At 46.1% G+C, this 12818-nt stretch overlaps 1 protein-coding gene across 1 annotated transcript in view; it reads right to left on the bottom strand.

Annotated features, from left to right (window-relative positions):
• Positions 1–11496, bottom strand: part of TFAP2D (transcription factor AP-2 delta) — a 55703-nt gene extending 44207 nt beyond the window's left edge. The window contains exons 1-2 of the mRNA XM_072832695.1: positions 10854–11496; positions 7231–7291 (exon numbers count right to left, since the gene is read on the bottom strand). Of these exons, the coding sequence (XP_072688796.1) occupies positions 7231–7291; positions 10854–11402 (610 nt within the window). The 5' untranslated portion in view covers positions 11403–11496. The remainder of the gene's footprint in view (positions 1–7230; positions 7292–10853) is intronic.
• Between the last annotated feature and the right edge of the window lie 1322 nt (positions 11497–12818).

Below are 12818 nucleotides of genomic sequence, written 5' to 3' on the forward strand. Positions count from 1 at the left end.
AATCATGTCTATATTAAAATTCAAAGAGCCCTCTTCTGAAAATGGGCCTCCACCCACAGTCATGGAATCATAAGCAAATTTACATTCTTACATAAGCCCTCTTCACTTGTACAATAGCCAATACACAACTGAGGACACAAGGAATCTTATCCAATGGTTCTCAAGTAAATTATGAGAGAAGAATATTTGTGCATGTGTTACTTTCCTAGCAAGCCAAGGGAAAAGAAGGCACAGTTTTAGACCTTTTCTAATATATAGTGGGTTAGAAACCTAATTTAGGCAGCCACAGAAGAATATAAAAGATTTTTTTGGAAAAAAAAAAAAGGAGTTAAATCTGGCTTTCTCCAATTGGAAAATTGTCCCCTTTTGGCAAAGTGAATCCCATGTGCTGAAAGCCAGCTGCTCCCAGGGAAGTCACTGTATCTGCTACCTAGCCAAGTGCTATCTCCCCGGGCTCCGGGTCTTTCCTGCATCCAGGTTGGGCTTTTGGCTTATGCTCAAATAAGCATTTATTAGGTAAGTTACACAGGCTGCATATTAAGAGTATGCTTTATGCACACACAAACTGCCTGGAGGATTTATTTTGTATTCAGAATTAGCCATCAACTCTAGAGGCTTTTATTTTTTATGTCACAGCATCTTTAAAGGGAATTTCTGTTGCTTTGATAGTTGGCATTGCTGCAGCCTTGGGGAACTCTCTCGTCCTGGCTAAAGATTTGGCAACTTGTAGAATTTGCAGCAGCATGGAGAACCTGATATCTTTCTTCTCAGTGGTTTATTTTTGGGGGAGGAAGAAAAGAGTAATGGGTCCACATAACCAGATTTTTGAATTTAGAATGAAGGTCCAGAGATTCTTTAAGGGGATCCAGACCACAGATAGCAATGATGAGATTTCAAAGGAAAGTTAGGAGAGTTGACCATGCCAAGCCATTTACAGTACTCATCTCCAGTGTTACCAGCTGAAGTCCTTCAGGGCGCCTTTGTTGCATGTTGGCTCTTATTGAAATTATGTAGCGTTCATTCTATATCCAGCACTCCACTTAGAGGTGTCTCTGGCCCCACAATCCGGGTATTCATAGTGCCCAGAAGTAAAACTTCTATGGAGGGCACTATTTTCAAAACTGAAATTTGGAGATAGGGCTTCCCATTTCTAGTGACGCTCTAACTCAAATCTGTAGCTGTAGAAACAGGCATAAGAAATCAGGTACTATCTACTTAAGGTCACCAGTCTAGAACATGACTATCATAAAAGGGATAACTTTGCCATAGCTACAGGGAAATGTCAGCCAAAGAAACTGCAGGGGACAAAACTAGGCATGAAAAACACACAATGCAGATCCTTCAGCTGCCTGAACTTGTTTGATCTCATGAGGCCAAAGAAAAACCAGGCGGGGCTTTGTTTGCTCTTTCTGGTGTGGCTGGAGACACTGGCCCCGGGTTGTCAGACACAGTATGATCTGCGAGTAAGAGGCTGGCCAACTCACGACCCGTGCGACCTCTGAGGAATAGCTCTGAGCCTTGGTCTGTCCTTCTGCAAAATGGGGATGCTCACGCCTGCCCCATTCACTTCCCCAGCTCCTGAGGAGCAGCAAAGGAAAATGGACGTACCCGTGCTCAGCAACCTGAGCGAAGCCCGCTCAACTCCACCACTGTGTTGAGCACCTACACGTCTCCGGGGTGCGAGCTGCGGGGCGCAACGGGATCCCCACCCACGTTTTGCGCCGCTGCGGGATGGAAGGACCAGCGCCGACGCCTGAGCGCGCTTTTCCTCGTCTCATCCAGGCAATCAGGGCAGAGGAAACAGCCGCGGCCGTCTCCAAGGAACCGTGGGTCTCCTGGCGCCCCCAAAGCTGCCTCTAAGCCACGTGCCCCCTCTGGGTGCCTTCCTCTCGGAGAGCGGGTGATGGCTGGAGGCCCCGCGCGCTGGGCAGGTGCGATCGATACCTCGCGGCGGGCTTGCGGGCGCCCGGCCCTGACGCGCAGCCTCTCCCTCTCCCAAGCCGCAGCGCCGCCCCACTCCCCGCCGCTTCGGTGTTGACATAATTAGACCAAATCTTGAGAGCAAAATAAATGTTCTGTTCGCCTTACAGCCAAACAGATGTTTACAATTCAAATGAAAGAAATACAAACGGCAGGGATTTTTTTTTCTCCCCTTCTTCATCTCCAGTGATCGCTCGTTTTTTTTTCTGACACATTAAAAATGTGTAAGCGATTATAGGAGTTTCCTGTCCCTGTTTGTTCTGCGGGTGCCTTTCTGTGAGGTGTGCGTGTGAGCTGGGTGGGGTAGGATCATCCGCTGCTGCTTCCTCTCCAGCCCTTCGCCCTTCTCAATCCCAAACCTCCCGCGTAATCCCCTCGTTTCTCCTCCCCACCCCCCGCAGCAGATACTAATTGTAATCAAGCAGCAAAGGGATAGTGGTTTAATTGCAATCAAATAGGCCTCAAATGATGCATCAGCCGCTAACTGAGCTGTTTGAGGGAAGGATATACCCTTACAGGTATAACTGGATTACCAGGTTTGAACACGCTCCTCCCAGTGCAGATTCCAGGCAGAACAAAAGAAAGGAGGTCTGCACTAAGAGACTTACTGGTTTAATGTGGCAGTGGGTGTGTAATTGTGTGTGTGTGAATTAATCCCCATTTCTCAATGCAGGAAGTGCTTTGATTCTTGTTATTTTCAAAGCAACAAAGAAATGAGAGAGAAGGCAGTAGGCTAAGGAAAAGGTGCTCCCCTACCCCCGCAAAAGAAAAAAAAAAAAAGGTTTTTAAGAAACCATGCCTATAGATCCTTTGGTATATGAATTTCAGTCTTCATATAAAGAAGATTGGATTCCAAATCTGCAGCGTCTGTATTTGGGGACTAACGAGGCAGGAGAGGTGTGTTTCTGCTGTATTTTCAAAATGGATGAGCTTTAGAGATGAGTTTTGGCGATTCTAGTAAAGAGAGATTCTGGGGGCCCTGACAAAAGAAGAGGAACAAGGCTTCCCACCCTACTCCAATGTAACTCCTTCTGGAAGCCGCTGAGAGAGCCTGAGTCTCTTTCTAACTCGAGTTCCAAAGCTCAGGGCCCTCGCAAAACTGAAAGCGCAGAATCAGCTCATCCATCCTCCTGCCCAAGCAGCCTGTGGGCAGCCAGCTGCGGGGGCTGTAGAAGGGAAAAGCGGTCAGGTGCATCCACCCGGTTATTGGCAGACTGGGTGATTGATGCTAAACTCCATTTCACAGAAGCATTTTAAAAAAATTAAATCAGATCTGACAATGTTTGTACCTCAGCGTAAATGCCTCCTCCTTGGCGTGCCAGTCACCTCTAAGCAATCTGACAAACTCCAGCTCTCTTAAAACGTGCAGAGTTCAGATCATATTAATTCCCCAAAAATGTTTTGATTCAAAGTAGTTTGTATTTTGTGTAGCCACGGGCAATCCGGAAAGCGCTCCTGCCTGCCCGTGGCCGGGTCCGCTCCCTCTCCGCGTGGCCCAGAGGCTATGGCGGTATTTAAGCGTCTGAAATTAGCCTGGGGCTGCAAGGCAGAGTGATCACAAAGCGAAACAAGGGCGCTTCCCCTCTTCACTTTTTTCATTTTTTCTTTCTTGCCTTTTTTTTTTTTTTTTTTTGAGTTTGCCATCCCGATTTCTCAAAAAAGACCAGGGCCAAAATGTCACTTCTCACCCAACTATGGGAAAGCTGAGTCCTCTCGTCTCACCTCCATCCTCGTCTGAAGGCCACAGCCCCCTACCCTACTGAACCCCTACCCCCGCCATTCCAATCTAGACCCATTCATTATTAGCATCATCATCATCGTCGCCGTCGTCATCAACATTGTTCTACTATTAAATTCTCAGAGCGAGAAATGAAAGGGACCAGCGCCTGACAAAGGGGAGGAGGCCATGAGGGAGCCTCAGAAGATTCATGGGGAAAAGAAGAGTGGGTTTTCCTTTCTTTTTTTAATGATTAAAAACACAGACGACTCCTGTAAATAGAAGCCTCATTTCTTCAAGAGATGCCTTTTGAAACCCAGTATCTGAATATTCAACGAAGGCAAAGCTCCACTCTGTACGTACAACATTAATATGATCTCTGCAGAATTTGCTACTCAGAAATATTAACATATCAAAGCCGAAGCCGGAGGCGAGAGAAGCTATCGATACTCGAGCGCAGGGTAAAGTAAAGATTATTGGTTCTGATGGTTGGAGTGGCGGGGCTGCGGGCAAAATCGCGCACACCATTAAGCGAGAGTGAGCGCGCGGGAGCTGTACCTCCGAGGCGGTGGCAAATATTTTATCTAGGTGGTAATTACCTTGCCGCTGCCCCTCTTAGGCGCTTTCTTTGGCTACCAGGCCTTCATTAGAGGCAAAAACAATATGACTGCCACTTATCGAAGTGAGTCAGAGAAGTGGTATTTTGTTCTTTGCAAATAGAAATGGCCAAATTTAAAGAACTGAGCACCTCCCTCAACCCCCCCACCCTCAACCCCCCCCCACACACACATACACACACACTGCAAACCAGGATAGCCTCTCCCTGGTGAACTCATGTGGGCACTTTGTGGTCTTTCTTCTTGAAGAGTACTCAGGAGACTTTGGAAGTGAAATCTGTTTTGTTCCTCCCCACAGTAAATTCTGAAAATCATTGGAAATGTAAGTTTATCAGAGAACTTAGCAGGGGGAGGAAAGATAGCAAAAAGTTGTGCTTTTCAAGAAATCATGTTTCCTGTGGAGAGTCACCTGTAAACATGGATTAGAAGAGAAACAGAACATTCCTATCTAAACAATACATATTACACAATATGGCAATAAGGCAGACTGCCTGACTTAGTGTCCTTCTGAATTGTGATGAACAAAGGTGACTTGAGCTATTTGTAGTAGGAATACAGTGCACCACCAAGACAACAGAGAGAAGGGGCTTCTTTAGCTCTTCTTTGAAAACGGGGAGTCCTGAGTTGAGGGGCTGGGCAGGCTCCTGCAGGATGTACAAAACCTTTTAAGCAAGACTTCCTTGCTATCCATTTGTAAATTGTCATGAACATTGATTGTTTCAGAGTAACAGACGCACACAGACACACACTTGGTCTCCGGGGTTCAACCAAGTTAATTGGCCTTTCTCTAAGACATGTGGAAATGGAATAAACTCAGCAGCTAAATTCTGAATTCCTTTGCAGGGTGGGGGGGTGGGGGGAGGAGGTCTGGGGTTTAGTCAAACAATACAGATAAAAGCCCCAAGTTACCGCCCCTTTCTCTTTGGAGCTATGTTGGACTCCTAAAAGATCAATATTTGGTTTAAAATAACAGGATCCACACTGATTTTTCAGGTGAAACGAAGTGACACCGAATCCTACAAGAACAAGAAAACATTACCTAAGGAAGACCATTTCTGTGGCCCTCATAGGACAGGACCACAGTTCCCATTTTGTAGTTCCCCAAGAGCCTAGGCCTTTCTTGGTGGTGGTAGGGAATGCTGAGGGGGTGTCCCCTAAATCTCCAAAAACTCAACTGATTACCTAGCCACCTCCCTTCCATCTCCCGCCCTCGGTCTCAAATAATTCCCACCCTCAGCCAGCTACTGTAAGATCTGATGCAATTTCCAAGCGTTGAGAAGGTGATCGAGGAGCCAGTGCCGAACTGAGCGCGTCTACCGCAGTAGCGCCAGCCGGGCTCTGGGAGGAGCCGGCTCTGGGCGCTAATTAGTGGCGCTGTCCTTCAGCACCACCGACATCTCCGTGCGCCCTGAGCGCTCAGCCTCACCTTTAGCGTGACCGCCCCAACAGACCCAGATCAGCATGTCTCACCAGACACCTCTCTCACTATGCATTTTAACCCCTCCCTTGAACCGTATGTGTATTTTATTGCAATTCTCACCAGTCTTGGGACTATTTCATATCGCTTCAACATGGCTGAATGTTAGTTAGCCTGGCTGACAAGCCTGATGTTACTCATTAAAAAAAAAAAATCCTTATGGAGCAACACTAGTGTTTTTTTTTTTTTTTAAATAGTTTCCAATCTCCATTGAGTGAAACAACAGAGTTGAAGGGGCTATTCCAAGTACCCACTATGACAACTGTCCAGTTCCAAAAGAAAGGCAATCTGTGTTTTCTTTCCTCCTCGATTTAAATGGAATTTCATATCGGACACCCAGTTGTAAAGCCTGCAGTTTAAACATGAAAGAATCCACTTCTTTCTTCGGGAAAGCAGTGGAATCTTTCAACAAGCTTTGAAAGGGATGGGCAGGGACTGGAGGACATTTATTTGGTGCCATCAGAAGTGATTCAGTCTTTAGTAGTTCAGTTACTAAAGACAACTGCGGCCCTGGAGCTGGAATTAGCCCTGGTGAATAGGCCACATCTTATTAATTCGTATGAAGTTGGGATAACAGCTGGTCCCCTTGCCTTGTGTGCTCCTCGGGTTACTCAGCTTTGCTAGGAAAATAAGCTTCAGAGGCTCTGGGTACAGTTAAGTGGGGAAGCCAGCAAAATCTGCACTGCCTTGAGGCCCTTAAAATGTCATAGTTCAAAACCTTTTGTCAAAATGGAACATCTGAGATGCAGCCCCCCTCAGTGTCTGAGCCAAAATCAACAGCTCTCAACTCTTGCCTCTCCCCCCCCCCCTTTCCAATTCCATGGGTAACTCTGGATTCAGATGTTTTCCTCAACAGATGGGAACAAGAAAGCTTTATCCGGTACAGTTAACACCACCTCCTCCTCCCACCTCCCTTAAAGAAAGAAATGTTCTGGACACTTAGAAAAATAAGGGCAGCTACAATATTGGTGTTTCATTAGCCTTCCCTGAAGCCTCAACGAATCTAGCCTTTCATAGAATCCTTCAAAGCCTCAAGCTAACACCATCACCTCAATCACCCAGGCTGTGGCTGGCACATTTAGGGCTAAAAGGGACCAGAAATTCTGCTTGAGGATGTGGTGATAGAGAAAAGAGGTGTGAGAAGGATTTTTTCCCTTTCTTTTCTTTTCTTTTTTCTCCTCCCCCAACCCCTCAACTTTGATTTTGTCACTGTTCCATGAAGAACAACAAATTGCTTCTATCACAGCTCTTTGGGGCACAGGCTGGGTTCAAGCCTCAATGGAGGATGGGAGTATGCCTATGTGGGACAAAAGTAATTGACCATGAGCAGTTGTTTTCTTAATCATCAGACAAGGGATCTGATGCCTAACAGCACCACTAGATCTTCAAAACAAAGTATCAGATGAGAGAAGAATGTTTCATTTTAACACATCACTTACCTCTTCTTATCACTCCACCTTGACCATTGAGAACAAGCCCACACTGGGCTTCCACGGAACCCTTAATAAAAGAAAAACAATGAAAAGCACTCAAAGAAATACTAATAGGTATGACCACATGAGTTAAGTCTCTTAATCTGCCCCATTCCCAAACCCCATATCCCCATAGTAGACATTTGAAAGTAACCATTGAGCTGGAGCAAGTTTGGCAGCACACATGATTTCAAGGGGGAAAAAAGTACCAGAAAAACCACAATCTAAAAGTTGTATAAATCTTAAGGTATGCATTTTGCAGTACCATACAATATTATACTTCAAAGCACCTGAGTGCCTTTCATCTTGACATAAGGGAATGAGAAGCCCTTTGAGTCCCCATCAAGGCACATAGCACATATATAGACAGTTTCCACGGCACTTTCTGCGTGGAGTAAATTATACTAAGAGTGTCAAGTCTGGCACTGTGGGTTTCTTGGGAGCTCAGAGGAGCCATTTCAAGTGCAGGCTTCAAGATATCTGATGTTGGTTCTGCTTTACCACAGAAGTAGGAGTATCCTACCCAAAATATGTCTTAGAGGGGAAACACCTTCAGGCTCACCCACAGGAGATCCTTAGGCTCCTACTGGATTGAGGGATCATGTGAGCTGGGATGAAGGAAAGGGTTTGCTGATTTTTGATTAAGAAAAATAAAAAATTTCTCTCTCTTTTTTCCCCTGAGTTGAAATGTGTTAAAGGCTCATTTTCCTTTACAAACAAACGAGGTATTGGACATGAAAGAGGCCTTGAAGGGTGTTAACCTACCCAACAGCCCGTGAAGAGTTAAGTAAATGCGGAGAGAGTCGGTGCATAATAAAAACCCACTTTACAAAACAACCTTTACAGCCCTGGCTCCCTTTCGCTTCCCCATTTTCACCATATTGAGGCAGGCCTGTAAGACCCCCTTTTCAACCTACTCACGAGCTCTTTCTTATTTTAAATGTTCTGCCTTAAAGTGATTATCAAATCAATATGAAAAAAAAAAACTTGGAGACTGAGCATAAATTAAAGCGGTGATGGGAAAAGGTGTGACAGTTTCCTTTGTTGGCCATAGCAAATCTTTTTAGGGGACTCAAAGATGGAACTGAAGCCACAAGACTGTTTGCATCTGTTAGGCAGACTTAGACCGCCATGCAAACCATTGGACTTTCACTTAAAATTCTGTGCAGGGAAAAGTATATTTACATTTGTTGCATTTGAAATGAGGCATATGCTGATGAATGTTTTAAAAAGGAAGAAATAAAAGGAGAGAGACGGGTTTCTCCCACACATCCCCTCCCTATTTCTCTTGTTAAAAGTAGCTATTACTTTTTTTCTCTTTCTTTTTCATTCTGCCAACTAAATCCAGCAGGAGTGGAAGAAAATAACTTGCCAGATTTACAACTTGCTTCATATATATATATATATATGTATATATATGCATATACACACAATGATATATACATATATAGATATGTCTTAGACATAGATACATAAATATATCACATATCTTACTCCTCAATTTCTTCTAGGATCTTGAAGTGTTTCTCTCAGTATGAATATTCCCTCAGTATGAACAATAAGCTGAAGAAAGACTAAAAATATAAAACAGACATAGACTGAAAAAAAAGTCTCAAAATATCCGAAATGTAGAGGGTAAAGGGCCCCAAGCCTCTCCAAGAGAGTGAACCACTTTCCCTCCCATTCCAGATCTGGCGCACTGTTAAGATGTTTATTTTCTTAGAAGAAACGAATCTTGGTCTCTACACTTAACAAACTTTCCCCCCTTATAAGTAAAACATGTTGTTTGGTCGGATGACATTGCATAAATGACCAGTTGAATGGCACTAAGTCGAAAATTGGATAAACTACGGTGTTCTTTTGCACGGGATTCGCTCTTTGTCTGGTGCTTGCAAATGTTCTAATCCCCTCTTTTGAAAAATGCCCGGCTTTGTGCCTAGCACAGAAAAAAAATTTGTACAGATACAAAAAAATCAGCAGCAGACGCGGCTATTAAAAGGAGTAAATAGGTTTTAGTTGAGCTAAGCATTGAATGGCAGATTTTTTCCCCCTTGAGACATAAGGGGATCCTTGTGAAAAATGTAAAAATGTTCTGAGCGTATAAAATTATTTTGTGAATATAAATGTAGAAAGTCAAGGTTTATGGAGCCAAATCTCCTTTCTTGTGTGCCGATCTTGTGCCCACGGCTCTTTGTTGGGACTGTAAGGGCTTTCACTTTAATTTTAAAATAATCTCTTGCTCAGAGGTAAATGAGGGGAAAAGATTTTCTGTGCGCAACAAGGGATCTCTTACGTCTCCAACTCGTGCTTTTGGAGTATCTCCCCTTCGTTGTGGAGACTGTGGAGAGGTGGCCAGCTTTGTGCGGACTGAAAAAGTAGGGACTCAGCTATTGCTGTCCTTTCAGCCAAAGGAAGCTATAAATTTACGTCTTTTGAATTCTTTTTTGAATATTTGTGATTTTATTTGTTTGAAGAGTGGTTGTGACAATATGTTTGCAAAATTATAAATTCTATTGTTGGCAAAGAATGGGCAAAAATACATTAAGAAAGAAAGCAGGAGAGAGATCATCTGATTGATGGCCTCCATAATATCTTGATTCCTTCCTTCCTTCCTTCCTTCCTTCCTTCCTTCCTTCCTTCCTTCCTTCCTTCTTTCCTTTTCTCCTTTCTTCCTCCCTTATTTCTCTTCTCTTTCCCCTCTTTCTTTATTTCATTTCCTTCTTTTTAAGAAATTGTATCTGACGTAAAAGTTAATAACCTGGTGAGGAAAATAAAGTTGTGAATTACCCAACTGGGTGGTGGGATTGAATGCTCCTTAAACAGAATTAGGCTCAAAAATCCATAACCTGGTGAAGTGCGTTGTGCAGATTCTTTGGGGTAAATTTTTGAGACTTTCCATTGGCGATTCTTTACTTCCCACAGCAATCTAGTACATTCGGGGAAACTTTTTCTAGAGCCCAACAAAGTCGCAGAACAAACCAGTCCCCCAATTCTTAGTAGTTTCCCACGAGCTCAGTCTGGGACAAACACCTGGGACACACGGGTAGACCCAGCACAAGGCAGAGATTGAGGGTGCGCAGATCTAATCGGGTCTTACTCAGAGCCCAGTTGGCTCAACTGAGCCTCGGTGATCTCCTCCACCCCATCCCCTCAGGGATAGAAATGAGGATTCACGACCGACTTCTGTATAGACCGACTGAGAGTGGGGGCCCTGAGTTAGCCAGACTCTCAGGCGTCCAGGTGAAATGCCTTGATCCAATGAGAGTGACAGAACGGCACACCCCTCCTCTAATTGTTTTGATAACTTTCCATAATAAGTGGTGTGTGTGTGTGTGTGTGTGTCAGAGAGAGAGAGAGAGAGAGAGAGAGAGAGAGAGAGAGAGAGAGAGGAGAGGAGAGGAGAGGAGAGGAGAGGAGAGGAGAGGAGAGGAGAGGAGAGGAGAGGAGAGGAGAGGAGAGGAGAGGAGAGGAGAGGAGAGGAGAGGAGAGGAGAAGAGGGGAGAGGCGGCTTGCAGTCAGAGCCTGCACGGAGCGGGAGGGGGAGGGCAAAGAGGGGAGGGCGCAGACAAATTCGCCGCATGCTTATTTACCTGCAAGTCGTCTGCTCCCGCGGCGGCCAGCCCCAGGCTGGGCCCTGGCAGGAGTCTTTGATCTGGGTGCATTCCATACTGAGAGCCATGGCTCATGAGGGACAGGTCGTGGCGGCGGTAGGCATCGAGGCAGCCCAGCTCCCGCCTCTGCTCGTCCAGGCAGGACGACTTGAGCGCCCGCGCATTGTGCAGGTTAATAAAGTCGGTGGGCTCCCCGTGGTGGATCTGCTGGTAGTACTGTTGAGAGTGGTGGAGCGAGTTCAGAGAGTAGGCGTCGGGGGTGACGGCCGGGTGGCTGTGCTGAAACTCGTAATGGAAGGACTGGTGGTGGAGCGGGGTGTACTGGTGGTTAGTGGAGAAGTAGGGGGACGCAAACTCGGTGCCGGTGGTGGAGTAAGTTAAAGGAGAGGAGGAGGAATAGGCGACAGTGGAATTGGCTACGGACTCCAGACAGCCAAGCTGCATCAAACGGTAGCTGTTTGATCCGTCGTGACGTATCTGGAAGGAAGAGGGGGAAAAGGGAGAGCAGAAAAACTTGAGGTTTGTCATTTTGCAACCGAGGCGCCGCTCTCCCGGAGCCAGGAGCTTTTTCTGGCTCTGCAAGGAGAGCGAGCACGCAGGGCTGGGGCCGAGCCGCAGCCCCGGCTCCGCGCCTTTGCCAGAGAGCCTCGGCGAGCAGGCGAACTGGGGGTGGGCGGCCTCGTCCTCACAGTCGAGAGGGCGGAAAAAAATCCCCCACCCTATATAGGTGCGGGTGACACACCACACACACACACACACACACACGCGCGCGCACGCACACACACACACACACACAGCCCCTGCCTAACTTGCACGGGGAGCTGGGCGCTGGGAGCCAGGTTTGCCACTGACTCCGGGACGGCGGGGCGCAGACCCAGAGTCCACACGCACAGAGCGCGGGCCGGCGCCTCGCCTCTGCAACCGGATCCCAACCCCGGGATTCCGCGCCTGTCCTTGCTGAGGTGTTCCGCTAGAGCCGCTCAAAACCATTATCCATATATTTTACAAAATCCAGTCTGTGCAAAGCGTTCAACTTGCTCGTTCCCTTAACCATTTGGGGCAAGGAACCCGACCCCCCCCTCTTTCTGCTTCACTTTTCCTAAGAATAAGCCCATTCCAAAAGGGGTGCGTTGTTCCCCACCCCCCTTGTCCACCTACCGCCCCCCCCATCAATCTCTTTACTTTTGCCTTTCTGAGTATCTTTTTTTCCAATCTCTATCTCTTTCTCCTCACCCCCTCCTCCCTTTCTTTATTATTAGGATTATGTTTTCCCCCTCATTATGGCAAATGTTTCTTAACGTGGCAGAGAGTCGCCCTTCCTGGCGACAGATGTCATAACGAACTTTCTCCCCTTTCCTTCCTTAACTTCCCCCGAAAGCCAGATTATAATTAAACGTAACGGTCCAATATAGATTAGAGACAGGGAAAGCTGCCACCGCCGCAGCCACCGCCGCCGCGGCCGCCACACACACGCGCGCTCAAAAAAAAAAAAAAAAAGTAATAATACCTCGGCATCGTGGACTAGTCCCGGAAAGGTAGTTGACATGTTGGGTTCTCCGAAAGCTTACGATGCAATTTCCCCCTCCAAAAAAAGAATCGGGAAAAAAATCCAAACTTCTTGTATTTTCCAATTTTTTTTAAGGAAAAAAAAATGTTCTATAGATAGAGATCTAAATTGTAATGGCTTTGCCCGGATCAGATAGCTCCTTGCCTCGTACCCACTTAAAAACCTGTAGGAACAAAATTTTCCCTCTGCACAAAAGCAGCTCCCTGGAACAGATTTTGTACTTGCTGAGTATTTCTTTGGCTGATGTCGTAGGTCCCTTGGTAATATAGAAGTTTTGAAAATTAAGCATCAGCACTGAGAACTGGGAGGACAATAGGCAGAAGAGATTTATCCCAGGAGACAAGGAATAAATATTGTATCTTCGCCTAATAAGGAAC

This window comes from Canis lupus, chromosome 7 (assembly GCF_048164855.1).
Source record: "Canis lupus baileyi chromosome 7, mCanLup2.hap1, whole genome shotgun sequence".
Lineage (NCBI taxonomy): Eukaryota > Metazoa > Chordata > Mammalia > Carnivora > Canidae > Canis > Canis lupus.